A 22,020-nucleotide genomic window follows, 5' to 3' on the forward strand; every position below is an offset into this window, starting at 1 on the left:
AGTTTTTTTTGAGGCAGATGCCGAATATTTTCACATCAGTCTGATATTTGCCGCCGATATATTTAGGCCAATTATTGGGGCCAGCGTTGCTTTTTGTTTCTCCGTTTAGATGATCAAAATGACACAATGCTTAGATTAGATTAAGAAATGTATAGAAATGTATACCTAATTTGACTTCTTATTTTCTTATTTTATTCTGTTATTTTTATTTATTTTTTTTATCATGCAGTAAACACGCTTTGCTTAGAGACACATCTCTGTGAGGTTATATAGATTCTGACTAAATTGAGCTCTGTGTTTTTAGCTATATATTCATATCTAGTAACTATGTGGATATGGCAAGACTAATCTTCAATTTTTTCCTTCCAAAGTTATATTAATAGGAATTTTTTTATTCATTAAGTTTTTAATGATAGATATAAAAAAAAAATGACATGCAAACATACATTAAAAACTAACTTTGATTTCACTCATCCCCATGGGAGGTGAGTTTCATTTAAAGGGTAACCTCACCTACCCTGTAAAAATGCTTGTATAACAGTCATGTTTCTCAACAAACAATGATAATTTAACTCTAAATATCTGGTGTATCACATAGTTAACTAGTTTATCAGTTATTATTTGGCGTCTAAGAAAAACAAGGGAATAACTGATGTCACTCTGAGATAGGGAAACCCAAGGAGTGTATTGGTGGGGTAAAATAAATAAGACAAAGATTTGAATAATCAATTAAATCGATTACTTTCCCAGTCCTATTGTTAACTCAGTATTCTTACTTAGTTAATGATTTTATGTCAAACTACCAACATTCTAGATAGAAAGAACAAACTTGTGTGCCTCAAAATCTAAAGACTTCTAACATTAGTTAGCAATTTAATAGTTAAGGATGTGTTTTATTGTTAAAATGAAGTCACCAGGTGCTTAAACCTCCAAGTGACCAACCCCTTATCAACATATTTGATATTAAATAAGAAGTGATCCATTTTTCTAATTCTCAGATATGTTTTGTAAAGTACTGTTAAACATCATTGAGTGATCTACAGTATGTGTAAAAACAGGATGGACTTCAGCAAAGCATGAGTCTGTTTTCCTGCTTTCATGTCATTTTTTTCCTTTAAGGCTTCAACAATGATTTTTTCTTTAAATAGGAAGCATCTAAGGGATGAACCCCAAAGCACCAAAACATACAGACTTAAAACTGAATAAGAACAAGAAAAAAAAATGTTCACACAGTAACATTTAAGCTGGAAAGTTGAGTAAAATGAAGGGATGTAGAGTTATAAAGACTTCACTGGTCATAGAGGTTAAATCCTGACAGCCATGCTGTTTATTAAAACTTTCAGACTTTGTTTACACTAAATTAATGTCTTTCACGCTACGGTTGATGTCTTTTGTTTTGATTGAGATTCGAGGAAACAAAGTCACCAACCTTCACCCACATTCACAGATTCATCACACTGCAGGACTTATTTAATCTGCAAAGTTTCATACAAGATTTTCCTTAATCTAAATGTACATGTGATTAATCCTAAAATAAACTGCTGATTACTTATAATTTAATCATGAAATCAGTTTCACTTTGAGTTATGCTGTCATGGCTCAGCCAGCCCAGTGACCAACAGGTTACCCACATCCAGAAGTTCAGGCTGTGATCCCCCCTCCTCCCCCACAGATGCACACCTATTGTGTAATTAGTTGTAATGTGACCCTCCTTTGGCTGTCTTTGTCTTAATTGTGCTTTCTTCTCCCTTTCTCCACCCTATGCTATAGAGAGTGTGCGGGAGGCAGTGGGCCGGTCGGTGAAACTGACCCTGAGGCGCAAAGTCCAGCTGGAGGTCAAAGGTGACAAGGTGGAGAACCGAGTACTGGTGAGTAAAACTGCTCAGATTTCTTTGATAGGTCTAGTGGAAGTGATGTAAACAGGCTTGGAGGTGATATTTTAAAGACTCCTCCTCCTGTTGAGGCCTTATCTGAGCAGATTGTGAAATGTTCAGACTGGTTACATGTTGTTTTTAACCGGAAGCATCCAGTGAACTTTGATAGTGTGGGCATGTTACAGCAGGAAAAGGAGCAAAGATAAGGAATAAAGTAAAAGCTGGAAGACATTCTTATAAACAACAAAATGTCCAAAATGTATCTCTGTATTATAAAACCTTTAATGCAAAAGGAATTACACACATGGAGAAATGTTAAACATGAACTCTGCAGCTTATTAAAATTTGCTTTGAACTACAAAAAGCATCTAAATGTGTCTTTGAACATCGCTCTTAAAGGTTCTATAACGTTAATGAAAGCAGGAGTTAGCTATAAGGGGTGTTATTGGTGTTTGTTCCGGTTTTGGAATAATCATAGAGCACGTCTGTAAAAACGGCTCCAAATAAATGGTAGCGGGAGAATCAGGGAGGATTGCTTCCGTTTCTTTAAATTGATCAGTAAAACTTTGTCAATGTCTTCCATGACTTGTATTGTTTTCACTTTACAGGACAGGAGATAAACAAACAAACATAGTCATTTTGTACCAAACTTTTGGCAATTGGCTTTTTGTTGTCTTTTCTTTTTTAATTCTAATGTTGTAATTTTTTTCAGTAAATTATCAATATCCTCTTAACGTATCTGATAGTGATTGTACAAGCTGATGCTTGTTTGAGTTTGCAGTGAGGTTGTTATCATACGTAGAGGTGCACCGATCGGATATCGTTGCTGGATCAGATATCGATGGTCTGATATCAGAGACCCAATCGAGTGCAATTTACATGGAACAGTTATTTCTTTCTTTTTGCTGCTTATTTGTAATAAATAATATAAAGTACAGCTATATATGTGTTAATTATTTTATTTTTTTATTTTTACAATGTTAATGTCAAGACTAAAGCTATTTAACAGTTAAATCCAATACGCTTAGTCCAGGTATCGGATCGAAAAAAATAACTGTATCGGTGCATCGCTAATTACATAGAGAACAAGGACTGTGTCGTTTGCCAGCTTTAACATTTTTATGATGATAAAGTTTGCATATGATTAGCTATATCTATTTGGTCCTTAACTAAAGGCCCATTTTATTTTGAAGGAACCTCAGCAGGATCATTACTATAGATCTAAAAACATTGAATGGTTACACCCCAAGGATTGTGTTGTTGGGCTGACTGGTCAATGTTTGTCAAAAAGAAAGAGGAAGATGGATGCTGGTGATGATTGAAAGAGGGGCTTTTATGTGTTTATTTTTAAAGATTATTAGAACGGTTATCAGGAAAGTTGAAAGAAGCTTTTCAGCTCTGTTTTTATTCTTAAAACTGCTTTAAGGTTTCCCTTCCTCTAAGATTTCCTCTCCTTTGATTAAAGGAGCTGCAACCAAGACCCCTTTGCCCACTTCAGATCAAAAGCACAAACTTGCCTAAAAGTGTCTGCAGTTATCATGAAGGCCATTCTGGCTCCTAATGCAGATACTAGATTTGTGTTCTTCATTATTTTGTTTCCAAAAATAGCACTAGAACCTCTAGAGAGACAGAGCGGTTCACATGCGAAGCTTCTCAGACTTATCAAGGTTGTTTAGTTGCAGATTCTAGGAATTGTTAAAACATGGTGAGCACAGCAGAGAGTCACATAGCAGTGGAGTGTGGGTACTATTTTGGCAGGGTGTCTGGTTTCACATGACTACAGGCATGTTGATTAATTAAAGCATGAGATATTTCAGAAAACGTAAAACAAACACATTTGGTCAGTGTGTCCGTTTACTCCTCTATTTAGCCAATGAAGTGTGCTTAAAAAGATTTATGATCTTTCATAGTTGTAACACATTTATTTCCTTTAATCCACATACCAAAGCTTTACAGCTCCTGTCAGGACTTGACTAAAGCGGCCCACTCAGAGCCACAGGGTGTTGGGACACACACTTCTGCTACATTCCACAGCTGTAGCTCCTAGCATTGAAAACCCACATAGTAATGCATTCAAATAAATCAGATCCCTCATAATGTTACCTTAATGTCAAAATATAATTCAACTCTTACAAATCAAAGGTAAGGAAAAGTTCTCCCTGTACTAGAGTGTTACAATAACCTGGTAAGGACAGAAAAAAGATGTTACATTTCAGAAGGAGAAATTTAAAACCACTGACAGTGAGTTCTTTCATCTAAATGCTGATGCTGAAAATCCTGCTACAAGCTCAGTCATGATTACATGATGTTAGGAATCAGAATACAGCCTGTACTGCCCCTTTAAAATGTTCAGCACTGTTAAAGGACAATGCTGCTGCAAGGCAATACTGTGATAATAATAAACAATCTAAACCCTTGTGTATTTTGACTCATATTTACCACAGTAAATAAAAACAGTAACAACTAAGAGGGTTTTGGTTTAGAGATCCTAAATTGGGCTTTTGGGTTTACTTTCTTTGTTTTTGATTCACCTCTGCCATCAAATATATTAATTCAGATAAACTTTAAATGCAAGTCGAATACCTTAGTAGGTCTTTTGACAGCAACCAGGCCTCCAGCTTACATCTTTTTTGGTTAAGGATTGAGGAGAGAGTACAGTTTGAACTAATTTGACATGTATTTTGTCAAACATTAAATGGAATATTTTTTTATTTTTCTTAATATTTAAGTAAAAGGAAATTCCATTTATTTATTTTCCAACCATTTCTTGTTTATATCATTTATTGAAATTTTGCAGAGATCTGACAAAAGGATTAGATTGAATACATTTATTATTCATGAGAAAGCTTAAAAAAAATTGGTATTAATATATGGACAGGAAACCTCACCAAAATTTGATTACTGAAAATATTTATTTTAATGTTTTGATTCAACTGAAACTGATCAAATTTAAAAGAAATCATTACTTAAATACCTAACTCTGTTTTTAATTAATTTATGTTTTTAAACTAATGATTTCTATTAAATTTGATGATTATAGAGATTTTAAATATAGAAATGTTCTGTTGGTGGGGTTTTCGACTGCTGACTTGACAGTTGCCCAGCAGATGGTCACTGTCACCCTTCAGACATGCAGGGTAAAACACAACAGGCATTAGCTGCTCAGAATTCTTTGACCAAGCATAGTAATGGAAAGTTAAATGGAAGGGAGAAAGTTGCACAAACACCAGAAATGACTGCAGCTTTGAAAGAATTTTTTGATGCGAATGCACAAGGACTGGACTTGGAGTGGAGACAGGGCTTGAAGAGTGCCTACGGACAGCTGGATCCAGGACATGACCTCAACATTTCTAGTGTCACCCTCCTTGTGTCAAGTGACTTCTGAAGGGATAAAAAGAAAAAAAAAACAGCTGCCAGAATTTCAACGATTGTTGTTTTAAAAAAAAAAAAAAGAAAATGAAAGTTTAATTTGCATTTCATTTGGAAAAGGTCATTTAGTATGTTAGGGAGGTTAAAGGAGAACTTACTGTATTAAAGGTCCAATTCTAACTTTCCACTGTTGGAACTGCATTGTAGAGGAATATCATCTACAGGTGTTCATCAACTGTTTCTAAATTTAGAGCGGCCGTCCAGGACATACACCATTCATCTCACTGCTGATCAACTTTATAGTTATGTTGATTTCATTTAGATCCGTCTGTCTTTCTAAAACTGATAAAAAGACAAAACAGACGCTGATGAGGGAGCTTGCTTTGGGACAAGATCAAGTGACAACACTGCATCATTTTGGTGCATTATTGACCTTTAGGTGTTTGTTGTAGAGCTGGAGATTAAGAAGTGTTTCATTTCTTGGGATTAAAGTAGCTCCAACCAAATCCACAGCAACACAAGAAAGACCTAAAAAGAGTACATTTGATGTTTTTAAAGGGCCTAGTGCAGAGTTCAGAACAAAATCTTATGGAAAATCACATGAAGATGGAAAGGTATGGAAAACAGATGTCTTTACTCTCTTATGGAGCAAGAGAATCTTGGCCTGGCAGAGTGACACAAATACTAAAGAGTCAAGATGTAGGATACTGAAAAGCTCCACCAGAAAAGGCCTAATGCTTAGGTGAGTTTTAAAGATACTACAAAATATTAGATTAAAGGTGTGGACAGCTTTGCAACTAGGATATTTTTGTCTATTAATGTTTTTCCTAGAATTATACAGATTAAATGTTGGATTAAAGGTGGACAAATCTGCCATTTTACAAGTAATTGGAATTTTTGTGATAAACTATAGCTACAGAGAACTGACAGTGTTAGAATAAAATTTTTATGAATAATTTTCTTAGTTGTATTTAAACTATTCAAATGTTTGCTTTTTATTTAAGAAAATTTAAAAGCTGGATGATTTTTTTTTCCATTTGAAGGTGTTATTTGTTTTAAGAGTTGTTTTTTCTAAAGGTCGGCTACCATCCAAGTATAAAAAGTGTGGAATCTCTGAGAGACTTTCAGGCAGTCGAAAGAACGCTAAAGCTGTTTTAAAGGATAACAATGTAATTTCTTAAAAAAGCAGGGATGAGGATTAAAATTTTTTATTTTTTTTATTTTACAGTCCTTAATCTTTATTTCAACTGTGGTCTTCTCACTTCTGACACTAAATTGCATTGAGATGTAGGAATGCTTCTTACTTCCCTCTTCTTTGGGTCTTCCAGCTTGAATCCACATGCCTCCCAAAACTCTTCTCATCTGTGAAACACCTGAACACAAATATTTTCTGACTTCTCAAACTAAAACCAGTTTTTTTTTTTTTTATGTGACCCTGCCTGTTGCTCCCTCCTCAGGCAGACCACTATCACAGCCTAATATCTGGAACTCTGCCAGCGAGGACTCTATCTTGTTTGCTGGAAGCCTGTCCTAAGCAGATGTGACCTGGAGAGACCTCCCTCAGCTATACAATGGGTTACTGTAAATGTTACAGCTGGCTTTGCCTCCTGTCAACCATGGCCAACTTTCTGTGCAATCCACCCCTATCATTTTTTTAAAACATCATTACAAAGAGTCACATGGACTATTAACCTCCACCATTTAGAAGCAATTCTGCAAAGATATCAAACATTTTGGGTAAAAATAAGTTGCTAATTTTGCCAGAATGAAACACCTTAGCATGTGCTGAGCGGGTAGCCAAAAGGAACGCTGACCTTGTGGTTAAACACGTGGATTACTATAATATATATTATTATCACACTCCGTTAGAAACCTCTTAAGAGGCCTCCATGCTTTGCAACCCTAGGCCAGGGAAAAAATGCTAACGTGTTGGTTTGTAACCTAAGGAGGGAATTATCCAGCTATATTTGGTCTGAAAGTGAGCTAATTTATACCCTGTCTTCTATTTCAAACGTTAAGCGCTTTGTAATCCAGCTTAATTTGTCAAAAATTGGGAATGTCCACCTTGCTACACTATCAAGAGAAAAACAATATTCAATGTTTTTTATTTACTTTAGCATAGAGTTTAAAAAACTATAATAATGTATTTCTTTAATAATGATCTTAGGTACTTTTATGATTTAGCGAGCTGCGGTAGCTTGGGCATCTGTTCTGGATGCCTCCTGGTCGCCTCCCTCTGGAGGTGTTCCAGGCATGTTGTATTGGGAGGAGGCCTCGTGGAAGGACCAGGACACGCTGGAGCGATTATGTCTCTGAGCTGGCCTGGTGTCACCTTGGGGTCCCCCCAGAGAAGCTGGAGGAGGTGTGTGTGGATCGGGAAGGCTGGGCATCTCTGCTTACCCTGCTGCCTCTGAGACCCGGTCCCAGATACAGTGGAAAAAGATGGATGGATGGATGGATGGATGGATGGATGGATGGATGGATGGATGGATGGATGGATGGATGGATGGATGGATGATTGATTTAACCGCTGTAAAAACTTCTCTACTTAACCGTTTTTCTTGTCTCTCTCTCTGCAGGCTTTGGCCTCACATCGAGCCTACCTACTGACAGCACGGGTTCCTTCTAAGGTTAGTTGAGCTGCATATTGATGTGATGATGTCATTCTAATATAGCACCATATATTATTTTGGTTTAGGATAGGGTTAGGTTACTGGTTAAGTTGTTCCTTCTCCTTAAAAAACAGTTTTTTAAATTCTCATTTAGGTGTGGAGCTTATGATATGGAGATGCATGGATCACAGTTTCAATTTCATAACAACCTTCTAAATAAATTCAAACCTTCAACTTTGTTACAAAAAGATTATTTCAAATAAAATTAAAATGATTCTCTGAAACAGACCAAGGATACAATACTTTGTCCCTGCACCCCTGGACATCTTTTGATGCATTAAAATACTCTAAGCTATCTATTTTATAGCTGTATAAGTTTTTTTTTTTATATGGTAACGTGTAGTCGTGCACCACAACACAAAATATTTTTACTACAAGATGCATTCAGAATATACAGTATAACTGTTGTGTCCAAGTTAATACATGTGGAGGCAAAACAGAGATTTTAAAATAACATAATAACAAAGGTGACATTTTGAAATACCATTGTAGTTAGATATAGGCAAGGCAAGGCAAGGCAAATTTATTTGTATAGCACAATTCAGTACAAATCATGCTTTACATGATTAAAATATAGGAAAATAAAACAGAATCAAAGCAAGTAGGAAAAAAATGCAGAAACAAAAAAGAACATTAAAAACAGTTGGACTAAAGAAAATAAAAAAGCGTTGAACTAATGATGTTTCAGTTGAACTGTTTTACTAGAACAGTTGAAAGCAATCCTAAACAAATGTGTTTTTAGTCTTTATTTGAAGGAACTCAGGCTTTCCGCACTTTTACAGTTTTCTGGAAGTTTGTTCCAGATAAATGGAGCATAGGAACTAAATGCTGCTTCTCCATGTTTAGTTCTGGTTCTAGGTATGCAGAGCAGGCTGGAGCCAGAAGACCTGAGTGGTCTGGAGGGTTGATACACTGATAGCAAGTCTGTGATGTATTTAGGTGCTAAGCTATTCTCTGAGATACAGGGAGCCAGTGTAAGGACTTTAGAACTGGGGTGATGTGCTCTACTTTCTTAGTCTTAGTGAGGACACGGGCAGCAGCGTTCTGGATCAAACAGTAGTGTTTAATCTCTGGAGAGTAAGTGCGCCTCGGCTAAATTTAGGGGTTTCCGAAATACACAAATACCACCATTTCTAAATCCATTTGATCCCTTCAAAGACATTGGTGGACATCTAAAAAAAAAAGTGTTTTACTATTTTTATTCTTCCTGTTGTATGCTAAAGTTTGTCCCTTTTGTAGAAGAAATACCTTTTATTAGAAAAGACAGAACATTCTTGTTTTTTTCTTTTACTTCTTCAATGGAACAACAGCTTTTAGTTTTCCTTTTTCAATAACTTCCCAAACACTAAACAGAGTTGGACTTTGAACGACTGCCCTCTCTCAGTTGTGGTGCTTTTATTGACCTAAATAATAATTCGAATTCTCTGTTTTAGACCAGAAGTCACTGCCCAAATCCCTGCACCTTTTCTATTTACTACGGAATTTGTGTGTTTCTGTGTAAAGTAAAATTATTTTGCATGCAAAAATCTATTTATATAAGTAAGAAAATATTTAGAAATTAGTTTATTTGCAAATTTCTATTCCTTATTATATTGTGAATATGACTTTCTGGCAAATACATGCTTATGCCTTTTTAAAAGGCAGTAATTACAATATTTGGGCTTTGTTGGCTGAATCTGATAACTTCTAGGTACCGGGAAGGGAAAAAACGGTGCTGCTTTAACATTTGTGCTAAATTATGGCTACTTATACCTTGCAGTGTGTAAAGTATACCTAACTGCTTTGATCAACATTAATCCATTTATTATTTATCTGCTTAATTCTTTTCTGATCTCCGTTTTAAATTATTTTTCCTAAAATAGCCCAATGCTTTTTCCTTTCACCCTCCTTTTCTCTAATGTGGAGTCTCTTTGTCCCTGTTGCCAGATGAGAACAGGTCCCACCATATGGAGATATTTGATAGTCTTACCCACCGTGCAGCTGTGAGAACGCAGCCTGTGGGAAAGGAAAACAGTGACAGGAAGAAAAAGTTCAAACTCGAAGGCCAGAGTTTATACACAAAGAAAAACGCTGTGGAATGAGGAGTAGAAAGGAGTAATAATATTGTCTAGTTGAGCAGAATCCCTGTTGATTTTCAATAAGTCAAAATAACTTTTTTATTGATTGTTTTTTTAATATCTATAAAAATCTATAATCTATAAAATCTATACACCTTACACAAAAAATGTGATGTAAACATGAGAATACAAATACATGTTTAGAATACTGAAGCCTGATCTTGTGAACTTCCTTAGCTTAGAAATGATAAACTGTCTCAGAAACTTCAAGTCATCACATTGTCAATTTATTATAAGAGAAGTTAAGCTATATTTAAATCTTGTTCTCAAATTACTCAGCTCATTTCCTTTTTCTCAGCCTCAATTTTATTGGCTGCTGGTAACCTTTCAGGTTTTTGAAAGGTTATGGGTTATAAGCATGAGAATTTAGCCAGACAGTTTTATAAATAGTTGGGAAAGTCTGATTCAGAAAGGAAATGGGTGTAAAGTCAGGAAGGATGTCAGCTGCTTGGGTTTTTGATTTGGGATCCTTCGTTTTCATGGAAAAACAGATCATGAGCTTTAAATGACTATGAGGTATCATGACATGGGGTTCTTTTATTTTTATTCCAATAGACATTTATGGTTGCTGTGAATTGCCCCCACTGAGGCTTAAATAGATATAAATAAATAAGTAGAAATATTATTTTTAGCATATTTTCAGCAGGGAGTGTTTGAACATTAGGGACTGTTGGTGAAGACCTAATACTACCTAATATAGATATGCATAGAAAATCCTTATTTATATAATCAAAGTCTAATCTTAAATTTGAGCATAAATGTTCTGAGAAACATACAGTTAGTACATAGTTCAAATATTTCAAACATATTTTCTGCAAAACAAATATAATCGCCTTCATTTGTAATTGCAGTAGTACATGCCAGTGAAGTTTGTGCTCTGCATTTAGGGATGGGTTAAACAGATGATGAGGTATAAAGTTGTAATGATACAGTTCTCCTTTTTCTTTCTCTTTCTTTAGAGCTACAAAATATTGTAATATATCTTAGTATTGCATTTTTGTATACTTCCAGCCAATTTGTGACCTTTAAGGTCTTAAGCCCCATTTACCCTACCCTTTTGAAACTGCACCGAGAACGGTCCGAGCACGGTAACCGAGATAAATGTTGACTGTAAATTGAATGCCAGACACAATCAAACCGCGTTAAATCTAGTACTAGTTCATCAGTAGGGCTCGGCACATTTAATCTGTGGCTCGTTTCTCTGATAACAAAGGCCGCATGAGCAGATCATGTCATCTCCTATTTACAGTCAGCTGACTCATATTGCAGGTTTTCCAGCATGTTCGCCTTTACAATTCATTGATCTCTTCACCTGTTCACGATACAAACTTCTTTTCAGTCTATTAACGATAAATGGTATCAAAAGAGCGTGGTGTGACCTGGGATGATGCAGAGACTGAGTTTCTCATTGAAATCTGGGCGGAGGATGGTATCCAGGCACATAAGTTCCTGAATGTTATGGGTGCTGCCATTTTTGTTTGCGTAATTCCCGCCTCGAGAGCTGTAGTATCGTGGACCGCCAATAGGAGGCAAGAACCGTGCAAGCGCGATGGTCGTAAGATCCAAGGTTGGCACAGTTAACTGATCCAAGCTCGGATCAGTTTCAGAGGGGTTGTTTATATGGGATATTAGACGCTGTAACTTGTCAATTGTCCACACATAGTAAAAAGCCTGTACTTATGGAGTGCTTTTTTAAGTCAGGAGACTTGACCAAAGCTCTTTACACTGCATTCAGTCACTCATGCACACACACCCACACAAAGGCAAAAAAACTCTTATGTTTATATCAGCCTGCACCTAAAATCTCCAATATTCGCATAAAAACACAACATGTTGCGTTATTTGACTATAGTTTTCTGTTTGAGTAATATAGCTAGATAAGAGCTTTTCTAACAATCAACACTAGATAATAAGTATTAAAAGTATGTGTGATTCGTATTGAGATCATATTGCATCAATATCGGTATCAGTCATTTCTCAAAGGTGAAATATCTGTATCGTATCAGAAATACAAAAAGCTGTATCAGGACACCCCTAAAGTGTGCATTCAATAAACTTTAACAATATTAGCCAGCTATCATTGCTTTACAAATTAGTTATAAGCTTAGTGATTATGCAAGGAAGATGCATTGGTTAATCATTTATCAGCCCTAATGCCACTCGAATAAGGAAGATCTATGACAACAGAAGCACAGCTGGCTATGTAAGTCTGTCCAAAATGCCAAATATAACGGATATAGATGGCGCATTTAGAAAGCGGTTGATGAAGATCATCCTGTTAAAAAAAAAATGTTTAACAGACTCTTTCTTTTCAAGTGACCCAGTATGTTTATTCTTTCTCTTTCCATAATTCCAGGATCCTTGCTAACGATAACTTGAGGTCACAAGGATTTCCTCATTAAGTCTGGTCCGGTATCCATCATAAAAAGCATGTAAAAGGTTGTGTGGTAGAGTGTGGTGACTTAATGTTTCAAAACCAGCTGTGAGCGTTTGTGTAAAGGACGTGGGATTTCTAGGCATACGCTGCGTGGTGTCTGGCTCCGAGTCTGGGATCCCATCCTTTAGTCTTGTGGTTTTGCAGGGTGGAGTTCGTTTGGATCAGTCTTGTTCTTGCAAATCCTGTGGTCAGGTTAGAATGAAAAGAGTTTGAAAAATTGAGAAATATCTTAGATGGTATCTCGTATGGTCTTAGCCATATGGAACCAGTGGTATTTCCCTCCTATGATCTAGAGTCATTTGGTCTGCAGCATGTTATGGTAGTTTGTATGGACATAAACAGGAAGGAGGATACAAAAATATGGGTGTTTTATCAACTGAAATCTGAAAGGTGTTGTTTGCTCATACATTTAAATTCTGCTGCTTTTTTATTTCTTATGTTGAAGAATGTCATCTTTTCATATTTGAATATGGAGCCCTCACCTATTCCACTAATAAAAAAAACTCAGGTTTGGGAAGTATGAATACAGGGTGGCTTGTCACTATTTCTAAATCCGATATAGACCAGATTTTTCCTACTATATACATACACTGTTATTTAGGGAATTCCATTGTCACTGAGTCGTTGTCCTGGTGGTAAGGAACCTCTGCCCCAGTCTTAAGTCTCCAGCCTCCTTGTTTTCTTCCAGGATTGTCTTCCATTTGTTCCACCTTTCCATCATCTCTAATCCGCTTCCCTTCCTCTGCTAAAGAAAAGTATTACCCATCTAGATCATGTCACAGACTCTGCATCAAACTGACCATATCAATGTGTTTTTTTGCACCATGGAGAGGAAATTTCGTTTTGAATACACTCTGTGTATACAAAATGACAAAGTTTGTCTAAGCTTGAGCTCCGTCTTCTACACGTTTGCAGTGTCTGCATGGCTTATGGCGAACTGCACATAGAACTTTTTATGGCATTATTTCACCTACAGCCACCAGTTTTGTCGACAACTTTACAAAAATGGCTGTCCTATTTACATATTCGAAGTCTCTGCAGCACCGCCACCATTACCAGGGGCCCTTTGCTTTTATTGGTAAATGGCCTGTATTTTTATAGTGCTTTTTGAAGTCAGGAGACTTGACCAAAGCGCTTTACACTACATTCAATCATTCACCCATTAACGCACACACACTGATGGTGGTAAACTACATTGTAGCCACAGCTGCCCTAGGGATCACTGACAGAAGTGAGGAGGATGTACACTGGCACCGCCGGGCCCTCTGACCACCATCAGTAGAGAGTGTGGTTGAGGTGCCTTGCCCAAGGAAACAACGGCACTGAAAGCCAGAGCCATGACTTGAACCGTCAACCCTTCGATTTCAGGGCAAAGTCCTTATAGTAATCCCTTATATTCCTTTAACAAACATCGGAGACATTTACAAAACAGCTGTTTTATAATTAAGATAACCATATTCATTAATTGAATGACTTTTAGATGATGTACAAGATGTTTTTTTTTTCATTCCAGAGGATATTAGATTAAATTGAGTAGAGGAATTTTCTTTGGAAATGACTTTTGACCCACTTCATATTTCTGCCCTTTTTTGGTCTGTTACAAATGATTCTGATAGATATAAAAAAAAAACATTTTAGGCGATTTGATTACTTGAAAGGCCCTGCTCCTTGGAGACTATCAAATATGGCAACACAAGCATGGGTGATTCAGAAAATGGTAAATGGAAGATTTCATGCAGAAGTTTAGTTGTATAAAAATATTGAAGATAGCATTTAAATAAACCAGTCAGAGTAGCTGTTATTTGGACCCCAAATTTTCCTTCCTAAAAAAAAAAAGAAACTTTCTAAAAATGTTGGAACATAAATTATTTAAGGAGCACAGCTGAAAAACATCAGTATGAGTAAATAACCTCTAAACAGAATGTGAAAATCAAAGTTGTCCAGCTCTGCCAGCTGACCCCTGAACTGTTGTTCCAGAGTGGGTCAGTGGTTTTTCTAACTTAGTGTGGATGTGTGTGAGTGAAACAGAGAGTGGTTTGTTCCTGAGTGTGTACTGTCCCAGCAGAGGGAGAGATAAAAAAAAAGAAAACAATGGAGGAATTTAACAGCTGGCAAACAGAGCAGAGGAGAGGGCACTGCTCTGTGCCCCTTTCAGTTTCATTCTCACACTCATTTCAAATCTGCTTCTCAGGAAATCTCTTAAATCTCAATAGAATATACATCTTAGTCTGCTTATCATCGGGTTGAATGGTAGATTCTATTTCACTTTTGTTTTCCTTGCTCGTTTTTGGTCTCCACCTCTTTCCTTTATTACACTTGCTCTCCTTTGGCAGCACGTGAAGACCAAACATTTCTGCTCTGAGTTAGAAGGAAAATGAAATTGTCTGACTTCGCCTCAGACATTTGCTCTACAGATTGTTTGTAGCTTTTGTTTTCATTAAAGGAATTTTTTTTTTCACGCCTCGATCTTTCTTTCCAATAATTACTTGGCTTTTTTAAAGTTTCAGTTCCCATTTGAAACTGTGAGCCTATGAATCATGCATTCAGATGCTTCTGTTCTGCACAGAGAAACACCTCTGGGAGTCAAGTGTGAATTTTATGGTCTTGCTTATTAATCAACGGTTCAACGTTACCAGAATTTGTCATTTTAAGTCTTACTAAGAGTAAACAGAACATGATTCCTCTCTTCTGAAATGAGCTGGAGCTTTGTGAGTTATTTTAAGGTAATTTACAAGAGCATCAGGTCTTCATACCTGATGCTTTCAGATAACTAAACACACTTCAACATTTAAGCAGCTCATTCCTGTCAGGGTTAAACTGTGTTTACAGCAGCCTCCTTTCCATTGGCCTCAGGCTTTTACACCAGATGTTGTTCCCTGAGCGAAGTGCAGCAGTGATAGGTCTGCCTTACTGTCTCCACTGCAGCTCGTATCAACGGTGAAGCAAGAGAACTTCATTCACATTGAACTGTAAACGCCGTTATCATTGAGGCATATTTGTTGGCATTGTTGTATGAAAGCACAACATGGCGTGCCTAAACTTGCTGAAAACTTTGAAATTCTCTATGGACTAAAAGATCATGCAGTGGCACAGAGAGGGAAGATCTTCAGGGTTCAAATTTTTTTTTTCTTTCTCCCCAAGGTGTGTTTTCATATACAGATTATATTTGGTAGATATTTAAATTTGCAAATCAAGAAAAAACACTTTAGACTTTCTACAGCTCAGGCAGTTTTTGCTCGGAAATATAACTGAAGGTTCAGTTACGAACTGTCTTTGCACCTTCTTTCGCTTTCCTTTTTGTTTTTTTGATCTGTCCAACCATGACTCCCTAAAACAATTACCGTAGATGACTCAGAAGCTAAGGAGAAAATAAATATATTTTATGTTATTATGGAACACAATGTAAACCATAATTGAACACATTAATGGCTTCTCAAATTCTTGTTTTGGTTTTGATGCATTCCAAGCAATTTTTTGTTAGATAAATCCTTTGCATCATATTTTTTTCTATTAAAACGTGTTAAAAAATGTCATTAAAAGCTCTGATAAGGACAAACCTAGAATATTTGCTTATAAACCTCTAAACTCTTTCCAATGTTTTTTATTGCAAGACCTTAATTTAGAGTGATAAAAAGCAACAGGAAATTAATAATTCATACTTTCTACAAACATAGATAAGCCCAAATTAAAATGCTGACTTCCCAGTAGATTAAGGTTTCTGCTCACATAGTGTATTCTAACTTCTCCATAAATATGATCACCATTTCCAAATTCATCTAAAATCCTCTAGTCTGTCATTAAGGATGCAAGTGATCCTCTCCAAATGCAGGGTATCTGTCAGTGCTGTGATCCAGGCTTAAAAAGTAGGAACATCCTAGTTTTCCAGAGAAACAGGATGTGTTTTTTTTCTTTTCGCACAACACAGCACTCTCAACACACTGGAACCAAAAGTGCATCCTGTTTGATTTTGACATGAAAAAACATTACAAATAATGCATTAAAAATTCTGCAGCCATGTAATAAACTTGGATCCATTTGGTTAAACTTAATGCATATTGCTGACACATTTAGAAAGATTTCATATAAATTTATCCTCTTAAGAACAACATTTTGAACTGGATCATTTGGTTTCTGGCAGTAAGGAAACACAAATTACCTCATATTAGACCATTTTCCCCCTTAATGTTATCAGTTATTTTCATCCCCAATTCCTTTTGTCTAATCTTTCTTTACACTATCTGTATGTAAATTTCCTAATCTGTGCTTTCCTCTTCATCCCAGGTTGACCAGTCATTCAACTACTTGGATATTCAGGGAATCAGCAGCAACAAGCCCACTCAGGTACAAACAGCAAAGACAATTTTCCCATTAGATTGGTTTATGACTGAAATGATTTATTAGACGAATAAAAGCCCTGAAGTCATACATTGTGTCATATTGATGTGATCACCCACCTGTTGTGAAATGATGCTGTGGTAGGGAGTCATCTTTTCAGACTTGAAAATTACATTTTTATGACAAAGAAACACATTTCTGCCAACAAAACCTTTTCTTTTAAACCCATGACCATAACCCTGTATTACTGTTTTCTGTTTGCCACAAAAAATAATGTTAGAAACATGCTAATTCACTGCTTTTTAAAATGAATGGTGAGATGGATTGTTTTCTTTGTGCATGTCGCCCCCTGCAGCTGGTTTTAGAGCATGAACGCGGGCCTTGGAGCCTCCGGCTGGCCTCGGTGGAGGAGGTGGATGAGGTGATCGCTCAGATCGGCAGCTGTCTGCATCGGATCTGCCCTGCCATCTCACCTGTGTAGGTACCACCTGCACCAGAGTTGGATTGGACTGTTCAACACTGATTTATTTTTTTTTACTGAGACTTCCAGACTGACAGAAAAGAGGAAAAACGAGCTTGGCTTTTGTTAGAAAGCTTTTATTAGAACATTTTGGTAAAATGTTAATATCTACTAAGATGTTATCATTTACTCAAAACTGCTTTTATTAAGATTACTGCATATAAAAAAAACGGATTAGTTATATTTTATAAAATAATTAAAATTAAGCATAAATGTGTTGTATGTAAAATGGTACAAAATATAACAAAAGTTTTTTGTTTTTACTTTTTTGCAAAACAAGAATATGATTTTTTTTTTTTCATCTCAGCACCTATATTTAGAAAATCTATGAACAGAAACACTAGAAGACATTCTAAACTCTACAGGATTATAAAAAGAAAACTAGCTAGATGTGATAAATGTTTCTCCTTGTGAAATAGAATAGACTGATGCTGCAGGTTAATGATTTACAGATAAATCCTGATCTGTGATCTGGTTGGTCTGTTTTCATATATTCCTTTAGTTACAACAGGTGTTGTCTTGTTTGAACTCAACCTTTAATATTGGTTCTTTTATTTCCCTTTTTTACAATTTGCTCTTCCTCCCTCTGTATCTCTCTGTAAGGAAGGAAGATGATGAGGAAGTTGAATTTGAAACCTCCTGAGAGGTTAACCTCCCTGCTGACCTTCTGGAACGAGCAGAGTTCAGCCGATTTAGGACCCTGTGGTAAATAAGTGATAATAAGTAACAATAAGGAGATAAAGATAATAAAAATAAAATAAAACTTTTAACAAAATAAAGGGTTTTAGATAAATGTTTTGCATTTGAACCACTCTTTCAGGTGGCTTTTCTCATCAGTACTGGTGTGTGTGTGACAGCTTGGGTCTGCCATACAGAGAGGAGGTCCAATGGGTCTGTATGAGGAGATGACCTCCTTCTTTGATATTTTCTTTAGCATTTAAATTTTCTTTCTGTGGTATATTTTATGTGCATGTTTGGCTCTGTTTCTTTTTTTTTTCTTACATGTTTTCTTTCTGTGTGCACCTCTTTTCAAACTACAGCATTAATTTAAACAACTTCTTTACTCTATGCAAACTGCCTCTGCCTCCCATTTTTTCTTCCTTTTTTATTGTTATCATCTCTGCTTTCATACCGATGTTGACTTACTTTATGTTTTGTTTTTTGTTTTTTTTTCTGTTGTTACATTTTGCAGGATGTTGACACCATCTATTTAAGTCAAGACACCAGAGAACTGAACCTGCAGGACTTTGTTCATCTGGAGAACAGGTTGGAAACCATACTGTACTCTATGTGCGATTTAAACTCCTCCCTGAGTGATCAGATCTCAGATCCATTTATACAAAGTGAAAAAAAGAAATACATGTTTTCATCAGCATCACTGATTCACAATCACTGATGTATTAGAGTATAGGAATCACATGATCTCTGTAGATCATTAGGTGTGCTGAGTCCTTTCTTATGTTCCCTTGTTTTCAGCTTGCACCACTTCTTTTTTTAATTCAAATTATGCACAGAGTCTGAATTGGGGAATTGGTAAAGGTTTATTTTGGGAACCATTTCTGTGTTGAGGAACCTAAAAACAGGAAGCATGAATTTAAAGAAAAGCTGTAGTTACCTTTATGTTCCTTAACATTCTTAAAGGGCACCAATAATTTGCCATTATGATTCACGTAAATGTGGCTGGTTAATGCTTAACATGGATTTTGTTTTCCAGAAATGTGTTATTGAATTAATTCTAGATTTATTTATATTTCATTGTATTTCTACTCAATTTCTTTTCATTGAAACTGAAATCTTCCAGGTCATTCTATGTGTTATAAACTAAACTAATGCTGGGAAAAGTCCTGGTGACATTTTAAGAGAGTAAAAGCTAAACAAATCTATTTTTGATTGAATTCGCAGCTTTTTTGTGATCAGTTCAGATGTGATCAGATCCCCTAGGGTTTAGTTTAACATCAGTTTAACTAATCCACAGTATGTGCTGCTGATATTTTTTATTTTGGGGCAGGAGGTGAAGATCCTGTTGACCAAATATTGCTTTTTCTTACACCATTTACACAATAAAAGTGACACAGTGATAACAAATGTTCAGTTTAAACAAAAAATAAATTGTTTTTAAAGAATCAAAATATTAAAGATAGATGGCAAATGGAGGAAGTGACAATGGATGCGCTTCATGTGATCCCAAGGCACTAATGAATCAACGTGCAAACAACCACAAGTGTGCATATCAGCTAACCGAAAAACAAAAAGCAAAAAAAAACTTTAATATCAGCCAAGATATCAGATGGCTGCTGTCTCAACCTATCTCTACCCAGGGTGGATATGCTTTTGATTTTTTTATTTCAGTTCAGGACAAACACAATTTATGTATTTATAATTTTAAAGCTAGGATCAGATTTTCTGAAACAATCTAACATGGCTTTTTATTCTCTCTAATGTATTTTTCTTGTAGGGATCTTGTAGCAATCATCGCAGTTTTGGAGTATAACCAGTGGTTCACCAAACTGTCTGTCAAAGACTACAAACTGGTAACAGCTTCGTTTTAGCTACAGCTCTAGAATAGTTTTTTTTTTTGTGTGTGTGTGTGTGTAAATTAAATCTGTTTCCTCCTTCATGTTGTACCCTTCTGTCTTCTAGTCTGCAGATGTGTGTGACCATATTTTCAGAGTTGTTGCTCGATCCAGCCGACTAGAAGAACTGGTTCTGGATAACGCTGGGCTCAAAAGGTCCGCTAATGTTTATCCACAAATAAGCTACTTCTGGCACAAGATGACTTAAAATCAAAGAAAAAAAATGCTTATAAAACTGATAAATTAAATGTATATATATTTTTTTATATTTACATTCAAATGATGAATAGAAATGTATAATTTGAATGTGGTTTGCAGGATTTTATAGAGGTGTTGTTAAACCTGAACTCTGATTCTGATATTCTGTTCCTGCTTTGTCTCTTCCTCAGTGACTTTGCTCAGAAACTTGCAGGCGCTCTGTCACATAACCCATCCTGCACGCTGCACACACTCAACCTGAGCAACAACTCCCTGGAGGACAAAGGTTACTATCCTCCCACCCACACACACAACTTTTATTTTCTGTTTATTCAGGGTATGGCATGAATGTAGTTATCTATTTGTCATTAATTGGGTTTGTTAGAGCTCAGAATCTTCGACTTAAAACCAGATAGCAGCGACTCTGTTAAATGCACATTCCTTGCATTTAAACAGTTTATTCACTTTTATTAAAAAGCTGCATATAGTGAATGATTTGCGGAAGTTCAAAGAAGGCATCAGAACAGAGAGGATTTACGAGACTTTAAAAGCTTATAGCAGTTTTGGTGGAGAGAGTAATCAGGGTGTTTCTAAAACAGAAATAGAGCAATAGAATCCTGACAGAGCTATACATGTTTGGACCAGGTCTGGAAGAGTCCTACTTTATGAAACAGTTTTACAGACACGTGATTCACAAAGTGTTAAAAATGTTAACTACCAGCATTGCATTGGATGGTGCAGTAAATAGGAGGACTATTCTGGTGTTGCTGTAAACAGAGTCCCTCACAGCTTTGTTGAAGCTTATCAAAAGGTTGCAACAATACTAGTAGTTTAGGTTAGGTAGGCTTTTTATAGATGCATACATTTTTATAGCTGGAATTTTATTATGCATGTCCAGATTCTAAAGCATTGCATGTTATTTAAATGAACCAAATTTAAATGAATGTAACCAGATTTAATTTTGTCTAAATAACTGGATTGAATTTATTTGATTGGACATGTTGCATAGTTTCACTGTTTTCTGAAAAATGATGCCGCTAAACTGAAATATTGAGCACAGACACTTACAAATTTAATTGAACTTTCTAACAATTCTCTGATGCTGATTATTTGCATTGTAAATGTTGCATCTTTCAGGTGTTTATGCTCTGAGTGCCCAACTAGCCAAACTACCAATGGGTCTGAAGCACCTGAACCTCTCAAAGACTTCCATGTCTCCCAAAGGTCAGCGCACAGCAAACAAACAGTTCTTACTGCTGCTCATGCAACTCCCTAAATCTTTCTTCTTTTATCTATTTCAGGTGTGAACAGCCTCTGCCAGGCACTGTGTGCCAACCCTATCGTGGCCTCCACCCTCACACATTTGGACCTGTCAGGGAACTCCCTCAGAGGAGATGACCTGCAGGTAAGTCAAACCTACATTTACTGTAGGTCTTCTCCACCTTATAGAAATATGGATTCTTCTGTTCAGCTTTATATAAATGCTTCCTCACTTGCCCTTTGTTGCCTGAAACATTATTGTCTTTGCAGAATTTGCAAAGTTTCCTGAGTAACCCAAACTGTCTCCAAACTCTGGATCTGTCAAACAGTGACTGCTCCCTGGAGCTGGTAAAAAAAACACACCATTGTGACAACCTATAATTGAAACATGTTTGTTTTTTATCTTTTTTTGTTCTTTTTTTATGCTATCACACATGCTCTTTATTTCTATGTTTTTAGCCAGGGTGTCAAAAGTACTCATCTTATTTATTGAAGTACAGATAACTGTTTAAAAAAAGACTATTAAATGTATAGGTACCAATTTAATTCCTTTACTTAAGTAAAAAAGTTTAGGCTCAACATTGTGTTTTAATAAAATGATTATTTTAATTTAAAAAGTTTAGCATGAAATGATACAAAATTACTTTAAAAATGTCTTTAAGAGA

At 36.1% G+C, this 22,020-nt stretch overlaps 1 protein-coding gene across 3 annotated transcripts in view; it reads left to right on the forward strand.

The window, feature by feature from the left end:
• The window catches only part of LOC107084977 (leucine-rich repeat-containing protein 16A-like), a 42,595-nt gene that overhangs the window by 5,252 nt on the left and 15,323 nt on the right, over positions 1-22,020 (forward strand). For 2 of the 3 annotated variants that reach the window (XR_001481242.1, XM_015375063.1), the window contains exons 2-14: positions 1,771-1,868; positions 7,823-7,873; positions 16,751-16,810; positions 17,160-17,281; positions 17,932-18,029; positions 18,145-18,215; positions 18,517-18,590; positions 19,780-19,855; positions 19,965-20,053; positions 20,287-20,381; positions 21,233-21,319; positions 21,397-21,500; positions 21,626-21,703. Coding sequence is in view for 2 of the 3 variants with exons in the window: in XM_015375063.1 (XP_015230549.1) it covers positions 1,771-1,868; positions 7,823-7,873; positions 16,751-16,810; positions 17,160-17,281; positions 17,932-18,029; positions 18,145-18,215; positions 18,517-18,590; positions 19,780-19,855; positions 19,965-20,053; positions 20,287-20,381; positions 21,233-21,319; positions 21,397-21,500; positions 21,626-21,703 (1,103 nt within the window). In the remaining variant the exon portion in view is untranslated. Of the gene's footprint in view, positions 1-1,770; positions 1,869-7,822; positions 7,874-16,750; positions 16,811-17,159; positions 17,282-17,927; positions 18,030-18,144; positions 18,216-18,516; positions 18,591-19,779; positions 19,856-19,964; positions 20,054-20,286; positions 20,382-21,232; positions 21,320-21,396; positions 21,501-21,625; positions 21,704-22,020 lie in introns of those variants that run through there. The other variant, XM_015375064.1, reaches the window with a different exon arrangement.

This window comes from Cyprinodon variegatus, unplaced genomic scaffold (assembly GCF_000732505.1).
Source record: "Cyprinodon variegatus isolate N-32 unplaced genomic scaffold, C_variegatus-1.0 Scaffold112, whole genome shotgun sequence".
Taxonomy (NCBI): Eukaryota; Metazoa; Chordata; class Actinopteri; order Cyprinodontiformes; family Cyprinodontidae; genus Cyprinodon; species Cyprinodon variegatus.